This window comes from Candoia aspera, chromosome 16, assembly GCF_035149785.1.
Source record: "Candoia aspera isolate rCanAsp1 chromosome 16, rCanAsp1.hap2, whole genome shotgun sequence".
Taxonomy (NCBI): domain Eukaryota; kingdom Metazoa; phylum Chordata; class Lepidosauria; order Squamata; family Boidae; genus Candoia; species Candoia aspera.
Window position 1 is genome coordinate 2924028 of NC_086168.1, and position 18666 is coordinate 2942693.

At 47.4% G+C, this 18666-nt stretch overlaps 1 protein-coding gene across 3 annotated transcripts in view; it reads left to right on the plus strand.

Annotated features, from left to right (window-relative positions):
• Positions 1-12295, plus strand: part of MIGA2 (mitoguardin 2) — a 28022-nt gene extending 15727 nt beyond the window's left edge. For all 3 annotated transcript variants that reach the window (XM_063316123.1, XM_063316124.1, XM_063316125.1), the window contains exons 5-16: positions 331-448; positions 1303-1436; positions 2177-2291; positions 4454-4557; positions 5379-5494; positions 6318-6390; positions 6893-6979; positions 7726-7824; positions 9110-9244; positions 10437-10490; positions 10946-11062; positions 11567-12295. In XM_063316123.1, the coding sequence (XP_063172193.1) occupies positions 331-448; positions 1303-1436; positions 2177-2291; positions 4454-4557; positions 5379-5494; positions 6318-6390; positions 6893-6979; positions 7726-7824; positions 9110-9244; positions 10437-10490; positions 10946-11062; positions 11567-11767 (1353 nt within the window). In that variant the 3' untranslated portion in view covers positions 11768-12295. The remainder of the gene's footprint in view (positions 1-330; positions 449-1302; positions 1437-2176; positions 2292-4453; positions 4558-5378; positions 5495-6317; positions 6391-6892; positions 6980-7725; positions 7825-9109; positions 9245-10436; positions 10491-10945; positions 11063-11566) is intronic.
• Positions 12296-18666: the final 6371 nt, after the last annotated feature.

Genomic DNA, 18666 nt, shown 5'->3' on the forward strand with positions numbered 1-18666 from the left:
GCAACAACTACTGGAACTTAACTTTATTGTTAGAAGGTATTGTGACAGAAGAGTTTTGGTGTTTTTTCTCAGTCCTCCTCCTTTTTCATTACTTTGCAATTCTTGCATTCCTTTTTCAAGATCCTTGCTCTTCTCTCCTGCCCCCAACATGATTGGCTGAATGAAGTGGGGGTTCATCTCAGAATACTGCGTTCATTGGATGAGCCATGATATATTTAATCCACACACACACACACCCCTGCACACCCCTACACATGATGTGCAGTTGGGATCATTCTGCTGGTGCATTTGAGAGACTTGATGGATGTTCCTGCTCTCGTTGCATGCTAGATGGTGGTCGCAAACTCCCCCAGCCCTGTTCCAGCTCCTGCGGGCCCCTGGGAAGGCCCTCTCGGAGAAGATCCTGGGGCTGCTGGCGACTGCAGTGCAGAAAACCTCTATTTTCAAGGTAAGGGGTTGCTGCGCCACACTAGGATCCCCCCTTGGTCCAAGCTGAGGTTGGCTTCTGGAATAAATCACAGTCAGGTCAGCACACTAAATGCCACTCAGACAAACAGTGCTGTGGCACCTGGACGCTTTCCCATTAATCATGCAAGGACGGTTTTCTGAATTGCCATAGCCCGCTGAAATTTTAGCATGCTAGGCTAAAACATGGTCAGATGGTTTGTGGTTCAGCATGCCACGTCAACCTCGCCTGAGGCTCAGCGTTCTGTGTTGATTCAGTCTGCAGGAAAAATAGAGCTTAAGCCAGGAAGGAAATGCCAGCTCGTTTTCTTCTATTGCTTCCCCTTGATTCATCTAGGGTGGGGTTTCTCAGCCCTGGCAACTTTCAGATGTGTGGACTTCAGCTCCCAGAATCCCCCAGCCAGCATGGGTGGACTTCAACTCCCAGAATTCCCCAGCCTAGCAGGTGTCAGCTTAGGGCAGGGTTTCTCAGCCAGGGATCTGTGGCACCCTCGGGTTCCGTGAGAGGTCACTAGGGGTTCCCTGGGAGATCCCGATTTATTTTAAAAATTATTTCAAATTCAGGCAACTTCACATTATAGAAGTTTCATTCTTTAGTTTAAGAACACCGTTAGTGAGTCTAGACAGGCCTACCCATGAAGCGAATATAATAATTTGGTAACTTCCAGCCTATGTCGGAGCCTGAATGTGCAGGGGTTCCCCCAGGCCTGAAAAATATTTCAAGGCTTTCTCCAGGATCCAAAGGTTGAGAAAGGCTGGCTTAGTGGGATGCGGGTGCCAAGGGGAGGCTTGAACCTGGGGCTGCTGGTCATTTGGGGGTCTCTCTTCCTTTGGCAGGGATGGAGCTGTTCGAAGAGGCCCTGCAGAAGTGGGAGCAGGCCCTGACCGCCCGTCAGAGGGACCCCACCGGCCTCTCGGTCGCTTGGGAGATCCCCAAAGAAGAGGAGTTGCTGCCGGAGGATCTCTGCGAGGTACGGACCCTGGGCTGGCTTCTCCAACAGCTTCAGGTCTCCTGGAAGATGCCCAGTTCAGGAGATGGTGCCCCGAGCTGGTAAAAGTGAGAGTCCCCTTTGACCTTCACTTCAACACAGCCACCCAGTTGTTTTGGCAATGCAGCAGCCCAACAGTTTGCCCTGCCTTCTTCCAGGATTACTTCCTGTCAGCCTCGCGGGTCAAAACAGACCAGAAACACGACCAGATTCTCCTTTATTGTAAAGCTGCATTGACAGAATCTTGCAAGTCTGAAAGTACATTTCTCCGCCCCTCCGTCCCCTTTACAGCCCGAGAAACTAGGGAGGGTCCCTTCTGAGCCTCTTGCCCCGTCCGCTATCCAGCCGTGGGCTCAGCTGCCTCTTATCTGACTGTTCCCTGAGCAGCACCTCTTGGCCCCGTCTCCCGAGGTCTTTCCCACATGCCATTATACTTCATCTCTTGGAGCTTCTGGTGGTCTTCTACCCCAACCGATCCCAACCCCGGTTAATTTCTAAACCCAGACCAGGACAGCTGCTACTAGATAACCCTGGTAGTTGGGGACAAGTGGGGAGAGCTAGAACCAAAATGAGGTCGTCTCACCTCCAATTTCTCTTCCACCCTTCCCTGAAGATCGTGTGCCAATCTCCTGGGCCTTAAACCCAGTTCGGGATTTGGGTTCTCGGAGGGCACCGGTCCACATTTTATGTCAAGCGCCCCAACATTTGCCTTTTTGGAACAGGAATCTCAGAAAAAAGAATTTGCAGAGAAGTTGGAATTGCTCCTCTACCGGGCATATAATCTGCAGGAGGAGTTTGGATCCACCCTTTCGGCCGATAACATGTTGCTCGACTTAGGTGAGTAGAGCTGGTTGCTAATTGTGGAAAAAGGTGGGATTGTCCTAATCTGAGACCAACCCATGGCTTAATTTTTATTCTGCCCTGCCCAAGTGTGACCAGGGAAAAATGTTTCTACCTGAGCTTGCAAACGCCTGTCTGAGATGGGCATCTTTGAAGTGGCGCTGCTGAAACAAAATTAGCTGTTCTTTTTTTTTTCACCATGTGTTGTGTCAGAATTAGTATTATCTTGGCCCCAAAGAAAGATGAGTGTGGATGTAAAGATTCGCCACAAAAAAGGGAAAATGTGCACAGGTAGTCCTCGCTTAATGACCATTTGTTTAACGATGGTTCAGAGATACGACGGGGCTAAAAAAGTTACTTATGACCCATCATTGAAGTTACGACTGTTGCACCACCCCCACGGTCACATGATCACGATTTGGGCGCTTGGCAACTGACTCACATTTAAGACCGGTGTCATGCGGTCACGTGATTGCAGTTTGTGACCTTCCCAGCTGGCTTCTGACAAGCCAAATCAATAGGGAACCATTGATTCGCTTAATGAATGTGTGATTTGCTTAACAGCCATGGTAAAAATGGTTGTAAAATTGGGTCCAGTCATGCGACGCCTGACTTAACAACTGCATCACTTAGTGACCAAAATTCCAGTCCCAATTGCAGTCTGTAAGTGAGGACTACCTGTACATTTAAAAAAATTGCCTGTCTCAGTTACTATACCCTCAATGAATCCAAGGCAAACTTCTCATTTTAAAAGGAAACTATTTGGCAAAAAAACTAGTTTTCTTTTCACGTACAAGCAGCACGATTATTTTGATTTTTCAGGCACATGAAGCAGGATTAATAAAATGCTGTAGTAATATTAGTAGCAGCCAGATTGCTTCTTGATGATCTGCATTCTATATCAGTGTTTCTATATCAGCGTTTCTCAACCTCGGCAACTTTAAGATGGGTGGACTTCAACTCCCAGAGTTCCCCAGCCCATGCATGCGGTTGAAGTCTGCCCATCTTAAAGTTGCCGAGGTTGAGAAAACATTGAACTACGTTATTTAAAAACCCGAGTCACCAAACAGCATGAAGACATGGCCGGTTCCTAAACGTCATTTTGCACTTGAATTGAACGTGTAGCCAAGTGTGGCAGAGCGAGCGGTTTCCATTCTGAGATGAAGTTATTTTTTTAATTCTCCCGAACACCAGCCAGCCACAGGATTCGAACGGCACGCGAAGCCCTCGATCCAGATGAACAAGCCACGATGCCTAAACTGATGAAGTTGGTGCAAAGTTGGTTTAATTTGGGGGCCTGGTTCACAGAGCATGTGAGGACCAAGGCTGGGGTCTCAGAGCCACAAATGACCCAACTTCATTTAGCCTAGTTTGGCTCGTTTATGAAGCTAGCCAAGGAGAATCAAGGGACTTGGAGTAAAATTGGTTAGCTTCATATCTTATTATAACACCGCCTTTCAAATACACACATTCCATTCTATGTTTTATTTTGCTATTGCTTGGTTGTAATTAGTTGGACCATAATTGCCATAATCCCAACAAATCCTCGTAGGGCTTCAGCAAGCACTAAACTCAATATAAATTAGGATAGCTTCACATTCTCGTAGTGTTTTACAAATCCTAGTACTTCTTATGTCTTCTTATAGTTATCTATCTTACTTACCTATAGCATTTTCAGACAACGGATTGTAAAATTCAAACAACGGATTGTAATTTTATAGGCCTTTCCTGGGTTTTAACGCCTTAAAATTAACTTAGTTTTACATGAATAATTTTATTTTCGTTTTATTTTATTCTAGCAAGATGGTTTTTAAAATTTTTATTTTCTGTTTCAGAATGACTGCTATGTTATTACTTTTACGCTGGTCTGTGACCAAAATATGAGAGCCAGTTTGGTGTAGTGGCATCAGGCTAGAGACTGGCAGGCCATGAGTTCGAGTCCTGCCTTGGGCATGAAGCCAGCTGGGTGACCCTCTGCCAGTCACTCACCCTCAGCCCTAGGAAGGAGGCAATGGCAAACCACTTCCGAAAAACCTTGCCGAGGAAACGGCAGGGACTTTTCTGGGCAGTCTCTGAGAATCGGACACGATGGAAGGGATTAAAAAAAACACGACCAAAACTAACAAACAAATATCACGCCACCATCTTTTTTTCCTCAGAGCAAACCCTGATGTTCCCACTGACTGAAGAGTCTCTACGGTGTCAGCAGGATGACGAAGAAGACAGCGTGACCTCAGAGGAATCCTTTTTCTCTGCTGCGGAGGTAATTCGAACTCTGCGCAGTGTTTTTCCTGGTTTGTTTGTTTCTTTACCTATCTTATTTATATGGCCGCCCATCTCACACAATGTTGGCTTTGCCACGAAATGTGGCATCCTGTCGAGGTTCGGTAAGGTTGCACCGAGGGCTGGGAGAACGTGGCCTTCCTTCTCAATCTGGTCCTGTGGGAGAATACAGTTTCCCGTGCAGGCTGGGGACGATGGGTGTGGGAATCCAGGATGTCTGGGCATGCTCAGTCTGGAGGCCTGTCTGCACCGCCATCAACGTGCACTGAGGTGGTTGGAGAAAGCTTTGTTGGGACTGATAGGAGCTGTAGTCCGACACCAGGGTGGTGGGGGTGAGGATATAATTGGGGGGGTACGTATCTGAGGATGGAGGGGGGGAAATGGTGCGTTACACCCACAGGCCCCTGATGAGCGAAGGACAGAATCTATTCTTGGTTCAAGGTCTTCTGGGTTGAAAAGTTCTCCTATTTTGAATTTTCCCCAAATCTACTATTTGATGGTGTCCAACTTGATTCAAAGGAGATATTTTAAGGGTCAAGAACACCCTTGGAGAAAGGGGGGAAGCCCCGGTGTTTCATTTTCATTTATTTATTACATTTATGCCCCTTCAACACAAGGCTGACGTTTCCATGCGGTCTCCTAGGGCAGACCCGCATGAAACGTCTACGTAGTAGTCAAGACGGGACATGACGGAAGCAGTTTCTGCTCTGTCTGCCACTGGGCTTTGTCTTTGATGAGCCTCTCTGAGGCCTCGGATGTTGAGGAAAGAAATCCCTTTCGTGGTTTCTGCTTTTCTCTCAGATCTTTGACTCCCTGGAAATTGAGAGGATGCCATTCCAGCCTTCGAAGCCAGCCGCTGCCTATGAAGATGCGTTGCAGCTGGTGAAGGACGGGTTGGTTTTCTGCAGGACTTTTCGGTGAGCTCAGGGTAGGAGGGCTGCAGAACATTTATCTGCCCGTGGTGGCATCTAGGTCATTTTTATGGAGCTGATGTGCCTTTGGATCTTCACAGAGATGTACTAGCTTGTTGCTTATTCTTCCTCCTCCTCCTCCCAAACTGAACGTAGCCAACACAACTTTCCGTAGTTAGACACTTTCCGAATATATCAGGGGCATGGTTCCCAGAGTTCCTGGCTCTTGGTTCTGTGGGTTGAGAATTCTGGGAGTTGAAGTCCTGAGATATTTGGAGGATTCTCAAATCAAAGTTTGGGGGAGTAAGTGGTTGGAGATGGAAGACTTTCTATTCATACAAGGCTGAAAGACTCCTTAGATTTGTCTTGCAGGAGGGAAAATTAAATGAAATTATTCCCCTCACCCACCCATGCTATGGATGGCAGCATCTTTTCCATCCCTTATCATAGCTGATGTAAACTAGGAGGCCTAACTCTCTACCATTTGGTCGTGTAAGGTCTGAAATATGCTTAATGTAGTTACAAAAGAAAGCAAGGGGAAAAAAACCTTCCTTCCAATACCTCAAGGAACCATCCAAAACTCTTGGCTTGCCCTACTTTGTCTCATTGTCTTCTGGCCAACTAGCCCTTGGTTGTCTGAAATGATATTAAGGGTAGCCCTGGGTACCAATAGGTTCCCTGTCCCAGGAATATGTGGTTGATCTGAGACGCCTTGAACCTGCATCTTCCAGAATTCATAATCTCAAGGTTGGGAAGGCACCAGGTTGGGAAAGCTGACCTAGATGTTATCTGTCCTCCTGCCTTACCGCCAAACTTTCTCCTCTTCCAGCACAGAGCTTTTGGGGTGCTACAGTGATAATGATTTCCTGGCAAAGCTTCACTGCATCAGACAAGCTTTTCAGGTGAGTTTCTGGAGACCCTGAAGCTACTCCTCCCTTGGAGCTGGTCTTCTCCTGGAAGACCTCAAAGCTAGTCCTCCCTTAAAGCTGATCTTCTCTGAAGACCTTGAAGCTGGTTCTCCTGGAAGACCTTGAAGCCAGCCCTTCCTTGAAGCTGGTCTTCTCTGGAGACCTTGAAGCTGATGGGCAAATGGCTTCATGTAGTCTTAGGGAGGCCAAGCTAGCAGTCAACCAACACCTTTTTCAAGCCTTGCTTTTGTAAACCCATCCAATGCATTAGTTTATGTGTTGATCAAAGCGTGTGAGCCCATAAAATGAGGATAATGAAGTAAACCATGTTTTGGTTAGCTGTGGGTGAGTGAGTGATGCAGACACAGGTGTTCTCGCTTTGCCCCCAAGCTTGAAAAATTGCTGCCCGTCTGAGCAGGTAGATAGCGGGCTGCACGTCTGTGCTTTCTCTCCCATCCAAGGAACCGTGGTTTCCAACGGGCTGGTCTCTTCACAGGAGCTGCTGCTGATGGAGAGCAACCAGTCGTTTTTTGGGGAGGTGGGCAAACGCATGGTGATGGGGCTGATGACCAAGGCTGAGAAGGTAAGGGCCAACCTTGCGGGGCTTGTGTGGTTGTGCTGGGGGGGTGATGTGGGTCCCCAGGAGGTGGGCTGGGATCTACCACAGAGGGCTGCCCCATGCAGTGTGACAACTGCCATCACAGTAAGATATTGAGACCTCTTAGTGGTCCACCAGAGATCTTCTGCTGAAGACCTGCACCAAACCCAGGCCTTGTGGGGGGTGTCTGTGTGTCAGTGCCTGATCATTCGAGCATTCACACAATCACAGTCAGGAGGCTGGGATTCCTTTAACTGTTCTAATGAAGAGTAATGAGCGGTACAGAAGGCAAGCTGCAAATAAAGATTGCCCGCTCAAACCTAACTTAAAACTACATTCCCTTAGTTATTCCCCTTTCCCATGAAACCATGTCACCCCCCTCCCATCCAGATGGTATTCCTGGCATATCTCAACCCCGTGTCCTTGATGTCCTCCATAGCCATAATAAACCACTTCACACTCCAACTTCACACCCCCTCCCATCTGGCGACACGGAGTCCATTCCTTGGAGAAGGAAATGATGGGAGATGCTCCGATAAGGGTTCCTGTAAAACCTTTGATGGGGGGGATCTGACACTGCGGGATCAAGGCAACTGAACAAAGTGGTCTCAGGAGACCAGGTGGGAAAACCCCCTTGGGCTTCATGGGGCTGATTTGGACGCAACACGGACGCCTGGCTGGTCCTGCCTGCTGAGTTTGGGGTTGGTTTCCTCTGATTTCTGCCCCTCCAGAACACGAAGGGATTCCTCGAAAGCTACGATGAGATGCTGCACTACACCCGGAGGCAGGAGACTTGGCCAACCACGCAGAAGGAGCTGGAAGGGCGAGGGGTACGTGAGGGCTTCTCTGTGCAAAGACCCCGACTTCTGTCTGGTCCTTTTCCAAAGAAACGCTGCGGGTTTAATGGCAGTTCTGTACTGATCTCTTGCATCTGTTTTAAAAGCAGGATCCAGGATGCTGGGTTCAGGCATCATACAAGCCAGAGTTTCTGGAATAGGCCAGCACTGGCTGGCCTCACACACCACATTGAGCTGTAAACCATGGCTCGCAAGCCACAGTGTCTTATATGCAAGCCAAGCCAAGCCAAACCATTTTTTGACTTAGGCATATGGAGCCAGTTGTGGCTGGTTCATCAAACACCGGCAACAACAAATGATGGCTTAGCACACTGTGAAAGCTTGGATCTGTCTGGACCAACATTATCCACAGAGGCCGATTTCCATAATGCATTCATGGGACTGATTTCTTAGGCAGAGATCCAGTCGGTGGCTTTCTTCAGGCAAACCCCTTAAACAAGTCTTAATGGCTACATTCACACAACATGCTAAACTGGGTTCATGTGAACCTTGCTAGTATTGGGGGCTTAATATGTTGCATAAACCCAGCCCAATTCTCTGCATTGTGCGAGTCCAGAAGGAGTTAATTCTGTAACCAGCTTAGGTGTCTTATGTGAAGGCAGCCTTTGAAACTGTAAACCATGTTTTTAGACTCAGCGTGACAGGTAGCACAGGGAAGGGTAAATAAAACTGTGTCTTCTTCAAGGAAAGTGAGAGCAGTACAGCTAGTCCTCATTTAGCGACTGTTCGCAGTTATGACGGGGATGAAAAAGTAACTTTGCAACCAATCCTTGCATTTACTCCCTTCTCAGGTCCGTAAAGCAAAGGAAAGCTGAAGTCAGATTATAAGCATGGCCGTGGTTTCACTTAGCGACCACTTCGCTTAACGGCCAAGTTGCCGGTCCCAATTGTGGTCGCTAAACGAGGACTACCTGTAGTGCTAAGACAGGGCCTTTTTGGTGGTGATGCTCCAGATAGACTGTAGCCTTAGTAAAAAGTCTCCTTGCGTCCTCATTATCCTTTTGAAACCTTCACATGCAGATCTTTGAAAATCTGGACCGAGACAGTTTTGGTTGCTTTGCGCTCAACTTTATAACAGCCTTATTTGCCTGGTCTGAATCAAGCCCCCCCCAAATATTGGGTGATGGGGGGGTCTATACCGATATCGTTAATCAAACTAGGACCGGTTGGATCCTGTAGGCAGCAGAACGGGGAGCTTTGCTCTGACCTGGTGATTCGGGTCAGTAAATGGGGATCTTTTCTCTCGTCCATCCATCAGGTGGTCTGTATGAATTTCTTTGATATTGCCTTGGACTTCATCCTGATGGACGCTTTAGAAGACTTGGAGAACCCACCTTCCTCGGTGCTGGCAATCCTGCGCAACCGTTGGCTCTCGGACAGCTTCAAGGAGACGGTGCGTTTCCTGCGGGGGACGGGACCCTTGGAGAAATGGGGGCACAGGCCATGATAGCACCAGGCCAACCCGGTTTAGGCTTAGAAACTCAGCAGGATTAGATTTGGTTAGGGCTTAGATAGGACATCACCCTTTCAGGCACCCTGGAGCGCTCCTCTTGGGGCGCACACTACACCTGTGCTCACTAGTTGGCTTCTGGTTCGATTCAAGGTGCTGGTGATCACCTATAAAGCCCTACGTGGGATGGGGCCAGGGTATTTGAGGGACCCCCCTCCCCAGTTACATCTACCCACCCCATCAGGTCTGGCAGGAAGGGCATGTTACAGGTCCCATTTGCTAGAGCAGTGTTTTTCGACCTCGGCAGCTTTCAGATGTGTGGACTTCAACTCCCAGAATTCCCCAGCCAGCCATACTGGCTGGCTGGGGAATTCTGGGAGTTGAAGTCCACACATCTGAAAGCTGCCGAGGTCGAAAAACACTGTGCTAGAGAGTGTCATCTGGTGAGGCCCAGGAGGAGAGCCATTTCTGTCATGGTGCCCACTCCGAGGATTGTCATCCCTCCAAGAGTTAGATTGGCCCTGACTCTCCTGTCTTCTGCAAGATGTGGCTGTGCCACCAGGCATGGGGATCTGGGTATGTAATGGAGCCCATACATTGGTTATATGGAACGTAGACTGCTTTTAGACCCTGGATTTTGTTATTTCTTAGATCTGTGTCAGTTTTACGCTTGTTTTATACGGTTTGGTTGCATTGCTTTTTGTAGTTTTTAAACTGCTGTAAGAGTCAGGCAGTTGAGATGGGTGGCTAGAAAAACTGAACCAATCAATCCATCAAATAAATCCACACCGTTGCCCTAAGTTAGCAATTAAAAATGGGCCAAAACCTATGAATTTGGGTGGCTCTTCTCTCCGAGCCGTTGCCCTAATCTTAGTGCTTGGAATCTAACAAAATCTTTTGCAGGAATATTGGTGTCTCACGCGGTCCAGCCGTTTCGTGAGATTTGGGCCATTTGTTTATTTTTTTCAATGGTTTTAAAATGCATTTTATTTACGTTAGTTACGCGGGTGCCCTTGTGGGCCTTATGGGAACGGTGTGGCCAACAACGAGGATACTGAATTCAGTTTATAGACAAGTTTAAATGAGAGGAAAAACAACCAAGCTGGTTTACATGTTGTTGTTGTTTTAATTTTAGGCTCTTGCAACTGCGTGCTGGTCTGTGCTGAAGGCAAAGAGGCGGCTTCTGATGGTAAGTGAGAGCGAGGGAGAGTTGGAGAGAATGATCCAGCCCTGAATTCAGATTTTCTCCTTGTAAGCTGATTTGCCAAGAGGATTTGAGCTTCCCTTCCGTTCCCCTGTCCAGTTCTTAGGATGAACAAATCATAAGGTGGGAGGGGACCTTAGAGGTCATCTGCCCCTTGCAGGATCTGCTAAAAATATTTAGAGAGGTGGCTATCCGGCCCTCTTCACGTGGTAGCCTGTTCTACTGGTTGAATTTGCTTCTCTGTAGCGGGGGCCCGATTAGGTACTTTCTGCAATCTGGATTCTATGCTCCTGATAATATTTCCCGGTGGATTTTCTGAGAATTGGCATTGGAAGGGTTCTATGTTTTTATAGCAGCCTTCCCAAGGGGTGCATGTCAGATTTTTTGACCGTAAGCTGAAGTGGCAAATGTTCCATTTTTCCCCTCTGGTTCCACGCCAGGTTCCAGATGGCTTCATTTCTCATTTCTACTCCGTATCGGAGCATGTCAGCCCCGTTCTGGCGTTCGGTTTCCTGGGGCCGAAACAGCATCTTTTTGAAGTCTGCAGCTTTTTTAAGGTAAATGTCCTTTTTCATTCTGGAGGAGTTTTCAGTTTGAAAAGGATGTGCAGTCGCTTAAAAAAAGAGAGTGAAGGAAAAAAAAAATCCTTGCGTGGTCTTTTAATGGGCTGAAACTGTCAGAGTGTGCTGGAAAGCATTCGACCTGAGAGATCAGAAGAATCACACACCAGGCATTTCTATAAAAATAAATGTATTTACAGAAAGCGTCTTACATAAACTTATTTACAAGCTTATGCATTCACATGCACAGAGAGAGGACTGGAAGGAGAGGCAGATAAAAAGGAAACTGAAACTAGTCCAGGCAAATTCCTTATATGGTCATTCTTTTCACACCCAAACTGAGGATACTTAAGTTTGACCTGTTCACCCTGCCAGAGTGATTTGTTACCATAGTAACCTTACTCCTTAATAACAACCTGAAATACCAACAGAAACCACAAGCTTGTAGCATCCTAATCATCCTAATCGTTTCTCTCTCTCTCTCTCTCCCTCTTTCCCCAGCACCAGATTTTGCAATATTTGAAAGACGTGTTTGATCTAGACATTGTAAGATACACAACGGTGTCCTTATTAGCGGAAGACATCCTTCAGCTGTCACGGCGTCGCAGCGACATCCTGCTCAGCTACTTAGGGGTTGAGACCATTCCGGAGATGAATGGGACGCTGCGGAGTGACGGCGTCCCCATCGATAGCTTCAACTAAGCTTGCTTGCTTGGGCAAGACAGTTTTGGGCTCATAAATTGGTTTGTTTTAACCTTTTAAGAAGGCAGCAGCCTGCTTCCACCATTTGGAGACTTTAAGACTGATGGCAGCAAAATGTACTCTGGTTTTGTTCTCCAGCTGAAAAACGGTTTAGAGACTTTTGTTGACAGCCCAGATGTGTCCAGCTCCATCCAGGGGTACGGGCAGGACGTTCTCGCCCAACCAGCCATGCCTGATTCTAGGTATTTAAAACTTGCACAAATTGTGCAAGGCCTGGCCGAACCCTGTCTCATATTCCTGGCATGAGGTTAGTGCGTGAGGACACTTTTTTCCCCTGTGAAATGTGATGGCAGAAAAACAAAGCCAAGTGGGGAGAGACCTAGTAAAGTTTTACGGGCCTTTTCGCCCCATCGCCCGAACGCCTTGATTCTGAAACTTCTGTTTGTTTTTTAACTGAATTTGTTTTGCTGTGTCTGTACGTACAGTCAAACTTAATAACCTTCTTTTAATACAAAATTCTCGCACATACGCAGATCTGGGATGGGGGGGATGTGATCCTCACTAGACCTCGCTCCACACAGGAGAAAATGTTTCCATGAACCATTGCAAGAAATGTTTTAGTTTAAAAACCTGGTTGGCTCCAGAGCTTAACTCCCGTAGATGAGAAGAACTTTCATTTTTTTTTCCTCCCTGGTGTCTTGGTGGCAATGCTCCAGAAAGTGGAGGATTTGCTCCATCTATCTGGATGCGCCTTTTCCTCCTAAAGACGGGGCCGTTGAATGCAAGACTGCTGCTCACGCTCCCCAACTCGGCCTTCTGCAATCTGGCTGGCCAGGTATCCTGATGCTTTGGCACTGAATCTGTTGCAACTGGAGTCGTGTGGATTTGATCCAAGTGTTACCCATGGAGAACCATTCTGCTGTGGCTTTAGCTCCTAAATTGGTTTGGGCAGGAAACTGAGGATTCCCGTTTTTTGTTTTCCAGTAGAGAAATCAGCCGCATTGCTGGTTTCTCCACAGTGTCCTACAAGGAGACGCAATGGGAACGAACCTGTCTTCCCAGAGGCTGAGAAAGGACGTGGTTCTTTTCCTAGGAAAGAAGCTTTGCAGGGCAGAAAGGAAGACGGGATCTCCATTACCTTCTGCAGGCTGTATGGCATCGTGGTGCACAGAATGATGGGGAAAGAGGTCTTGTCAGAGCTAGGAGTGTTGAAGAAACCTGGTTTTCAAGCATTGCTGCAAAGGTGTCCTCGCTGCTTGTGAGAATGTTCCTAGCCAGTGTGCAGAACTGATGTTGGCTTACTATGAGCTTTTACAAGCATCCACTGTATTTCTAGTAATGCTCCACTCTGCCTTTCTTCAAATGCATTAGGGAGACAGGAGCGTGGGTAGCAGGATTGAGGTGGTGAGGACTAGAACAGTTCAAAACACCTTTCTAAAAATTCCCCGGTAGGGTCAACCCATCCTTCCCAATGGGGTGTTCTCCAGAGGCAGAATTGAGTTTCCAGAATTCTCAGCCAGCATGGCCAGTCAATGCCCCAAACCAGGATTTGAAGTTGAAGGTCTGGTTTTAAGAAACCTTCCCTGATTTCTGACAGAGGACTGAAATCCCATAATCTGGGTCTAGACATGGCTTCCTGCATCGAGAATTGTATTGGACTGGTTTGACTTCTCTCCTCTTAAATGGCAGAGGGCTTGGAATTGAGATGTAGGTAGCGGAAGCGTATTGCAACCTAAATTTCTGCCTAGTTCTCCTCTTGTGGGGGTTTTGACTATGTCTTTAAAAAATGTAACCCGCTTTTTATCAGAATTAGAGGGGGAGAAGGTTTTAACCATGCCAATATTTTATTAGAACCGCAGCCAAGAGCAGATTTGTCCGAGGACACCAACATCCATGAGGACCTGTGGTTCTCAGAACTTCCAACCTTGCGTCCTCAGCATACCCTCAGCTGACGTTGGGCAACAAGTCTTCTCCTTGTTCGGTGGATAATGATTGCAGGACAAAACATGGAAGGTCTTCCTGGAATGGGAGAAACGGGGTCACAGTTGTAAGCCTTCTTCCAGAGCCAGGGAATAATCTTTGCGGGAAGAGGTCTGAGGTGACATTTCAAAGCTGCGTGGTGGTGTTCATCTTCATGAAAGTGGAGCAAGGGGGACGATCTTTGCAAAGAGAACGGTGGAGGGAAGGGCCATTGAGAACCTGAGGAATAAGCCTTCCATTTGGGCAGAAGAAGGAAAACTGGACACTGGACTCTGTAGCCAAGAGGGGGATAGCAAGATGCAGTGGTTGCATTCCAACAATGCCATTAATTGCAAACAGCAAATCTCCAGAATGCAGCATTTGTGCAGAATTGGGGAAGTAAAAAAAAACAGCCTCTGATTAGGAGCTGTGGGATCCAATTCTAAGATAGTTGGAATAGTCCTGCCCCAGGTGGGCCAAGTGAGACCCCCTCCCAGATTCTCCTTCGTAGACCCACCTGGGCAGGCGGGCAAATTAAATTCCACTGAACAAGAATGTTCAAAGTGGTACATGCACTGAGATTTTTCAGCAGGGTGGATTAAGGCCTCGGGCCGATCATTAAGGCGCTAGTCCGAAATCCCCTTTAATTACTACAGTTGAGGCAGTTGGGTTGGTTTCGGAACAGACAGACCTTTGAGGGCTGAATTGTTGAGTTTTCAGTACGATGTGGACAAAAGAGAGTTCTGTCTTGCATCTTGAGTGTTTTAATGGGAGATATTTTTAACTTCATGTGTTCCTTGTTGGGAAGGGGTCCAAAGGCACTCTTTTAGATGGACCCTGAGAAGTTCCAGTTTTGAATCAGGGGTCGAGCGTCAATCCGGTTAGTTTGCGTAGCACCCCAGTTAATCCGAAACAATTCTCTTTGTTTTGTTTTTTGAAGAATTCCTACCTCCTAGAATGGCTAAGCCAGCTTCTGAGAGCAAGTATTTAATGTGAAGGCTGAAACCTGTGTTGGGTTCTGGCTTCCCTTGACTTCATCTGCCTGCCTGTTGTTTGCTGCATCGTTTTCAACCAGGGCAAAATGTGGAGATTGCCCGCCCCGCAAGAAAAACACAAAATGGTAGATAGTTGCAGGGGCAAATCCAAAAGTACAATTTGGTGACTGCCATAATTGTGTTGTTTTTTTTAAATTCTGAGGGGCAATGAAGAGTTTATGGAGCACGAGGAAGCTTCCAGAATGTAGATCGAGGGTCATAATCCTTCCTCCGGGATTTATACTGACTTTGCACCCAGTCTAAGGAGGAACATTTGCTCCGAGGTGCCACTGCATTGAACAAATGGTCCTAGAAGAGATCTGGGCCACTCACTTTTTACAGAGGGAATTCCCACCAAGTCCTCGTTTTTCTGGGCTCGTTTTAGACCAGTGATGCTAAGGTAAACCTCTTGGGGAAGGAGATGTGCATGCTAAATCTTGGGATCCACATGTGCATACCCGGGCCCCTTGCTTTCTTCAAAAAGGTAGTCAGCTGATCAGAAACCCCGCCTTGACCAGCCTTGGGCATTTGGTGGCAGCTTCTTGTGCACAAGTCAACTGGCGTTTTTCACTCGGTGCGAGAAATTATTACTGACACCTTGGCACTTTTTGAGTGTGTGGAGGGCAGCTGGCGGACCCAACCGTCCCCGCTACCTTTCCCTACACATCTGGGAGGTTTCAGCCTGGGCTAAGGTGACTTTCATGCCTGCAAATCAAGGGGCAGAGGGAAGCTTGTGATCCTCGGATGTGGCTAAATCCTAAGCATCATGTGTCCGGTGGAGGGGAGGGCAGGATTCTGGGAGTTATAGTTTCGGTGCTTTAGATGCCGGTGATATAGTTTATATCATCGACATCTAAAGCACCGGAAATTCCTTCCTTTTCGTTAAAAGAGGAGGAAACTTCCATTTTGGAGGATATTCCCTGTGAATGTGGAAGCAATTGAATGTAATTTTTGTGCCTAATTATTTTGGTTAGCTTGGACTTTATTTCCACCCCCCACCCGCCGTGGTTGATGCATTTATGCTTTGTTTATTGCCTCACATCCCCTTTGCAATTAAAACTTTTGTATTCTATTAGGATTTTTGGCACTGAAAGAAAAATCAAATAAATATTTCCTTTGTTATTACACGGGTCTGTTCTCCTTTTTCCCCTCTTTCAATCTGCTGGTGGTGGGGCATTGTTAAGCTATCCCCCCCTTTCCTTGCACACTGCTGCCACCACTAATTTAACCCCACCAGTTAACTCCTTTTTTATTTTTTTGGCCTCAGCTACATAATTTCTGCACTATAGAGGAGCAAAGAATAGGACATTCTGCCCTCTATGGCTGAATTGGGTATTGCAGCTCCTATGGAGGAGATGGAGGGAGGCATTGAAAGAATGGTGCATGCTGCCCCTGGTGGTTCATTTGGGTAATGCACTTGCATCGGGGAAGGGAGAGATCTATGGCAATGGAGAATAAATGCTGCCCTCCGTGGAGTCTGTTATTACTATTTTTAGTATTACTATCCTCTCAACTTTCTAACAAGCCTATGAGAGCCTGTTGTTTGTTGTTGTTTATTCGTTTAGTCGCTTCCGACTCTTCGTGACTTCATGGACCAGCCCACGCCAGAGCTTCCTGTCGGTCGTCAACACCCCCAGCTCCCCCAGGGACGAGTCCGTCACCTCTAGAATAACATCCATCCACCTGGCCCTTGGTCGGCCCCTCTTCCTTTTGCCCTCCACTCTCCCTAGCATCAGCATCTTCTCCAGGGTGTCCTGTCTTCTCATTATGTGGCCAAAGTATTTCAGTTTTGCCTTTAATATCATTCCCTCAAGTGAGCAGTCTGGCTTTATTTCCTGGAGGATGGACTGGTTGGATCTTCTTGCAGTCCAAGGCACTCTCAGAATTTTCCTCCAACACCACAGTTCAAAAGCATCGATCTTCCTTCGCTCAGCCTTCCTTATGGTCCAGCTCTCGCAGCCATATGTTACTACAGGGAACACCTGTATGAGAGCCTAGCTAATTTAAAAACAAAAGTGAAAGTGAAATATCTTAAAAGTGGAAGTAAAAGAACAGGTGGACCTCCGTCTATCTTGGAATGTCCCAAACTCTGCCTGTAGTAGCCAAATGAGCCACTGGGGACATTATGCCATATTTTTTGCACAACGTTCCTCCTGTGTGCCATTCAGGCTGAGGTATTTCCTGTCCTTTTTCTTTCATTCCTAAAATTAGACAAGCTGCCTTTAGTAGGATGAATGGGAAGAATAGGACACGCTGCCCCTGGAGATTCAGTTGGGTACTGCAGGCTCTGTAGGGAAGGTAGAGGAATAAATGGAAGAAAAGGACATGCGGCCCCCGGTGGCTCAGTTGGGTGCTGCAACCCAAATACAGCAAATATATGGAAAATGAGAGCAAATCTAGGCTACTGCAAAATACAATTAGTATAAGATCCTGAACCTTCATTTTGCACAAATGTACTTAAGCCAGATAACTGAAAGTGAAACTGAAAGGAAATAAAATTTCCACCCAGAGTCCGTCCTTGGGGGGGAGGAGATGGGTGGTGATAAAAATCTGATAAATAAATAAAATGCTGGTAATCTAGCTTCAGAAGAGCCTCGTGTGGCGCAGAGCTGTAGGCAGTATTGCAGCCGAAACACTCCCCACAACCCAAGTTCAATCCCAGTGGAAGCTGGATTCTCGGGTAGCCACCTCAGGTCAACTCAGCCTTCCACCCTTCCGAGGTTGGTAAAATGAGGACCCAGCTTGCTGGGGAAGGTGACGACTGGGGAAGGCAACGGCAAATCACTCCGCTATAGTCTGCCAAGAAAACGTCACGAAAGCAGCGTCCCCCCAAAGGGTCAGACATGACTTGGTGCTTGCACAGGGGACCTTTCACCTTTCAATCTAGCTTCAATAAGGAAGCTTGAGGACTACTTTTGAAGAAGATGGCATGCTGTCCCTTGGGGCTTACTTGGGTACTGCAGCCTCCATAGGGAAGATGGAGGAATATATGGAAACAGTAGGACATGATGCCCCTAGGGGCTCAATTGGGCACTGCAGCCTAACAACAACATAGGTTTCTCTTGACATTAAGTCCAGTCGTGTCCGACTCTAGGGGGCGGTGCTCATCTCCGTTTCAAAGCCGAAGAGCCGGCGTATGTCCGTAGACACTTCCATGGTCATGTGGCCGGCATGACTACACGGAACGCCGTTACCTGCCCGCCGAAGCGGTGCCTATTAATCTTCTCCCATTCGCATGTTTTCGAACTGCTCGATTGGCAGGAGCTGGGACTAGCAACGGGAGCTCACCCCGTCACGCGGATTCGAACCGCCGACCTTCCAATCGGCAAGCTCAGCAGCTCAGCGGTTTAACCCGCAGCACCACCACATCCCTTTTAGATAGATAGATAGATAGATAGATAGATAGATAGATAGATAGATAAAGGTAAAGGTAAAGGTAAAGGTAAAGGTAAAGGTAAAGGTTTCCCTTGACATGAAGTCCAGTCGTGTCCGACTCTAGGGGGCGGTGCTCATCTCCGTTTCAAAGCCGAAGAGCCGGCGTTTGTCCGTAGACACTTCCGTGGTCATGTGGCCAGCATGACAGTCACAGAACGCCGTTACCTGCCCGCCGAAGCGGTCCCTATTAATCTACTCACATTGGAGAGAGGAAATCGGGGGGGTAGAGCTTATGATTTCTCCTTGTGGCTCAGTTTGGTACTTCAGTCTCAATAGTAGGAATAGAGAGCTGTATAGAACAGTGTTTCTCAACCTGGGCAACTTTAAGACATGTGGACTTCAACTCCCCGAATTCCCTAGCCAGCATGACTGTCTGGAGAATTCGGGGAGCTGAAGTTCACACATCTTAAAGTTGCCCAGGTTGAGAAACCCTGGTATAGAACAAATACAGCATACTGCCCCTGGTGGCTG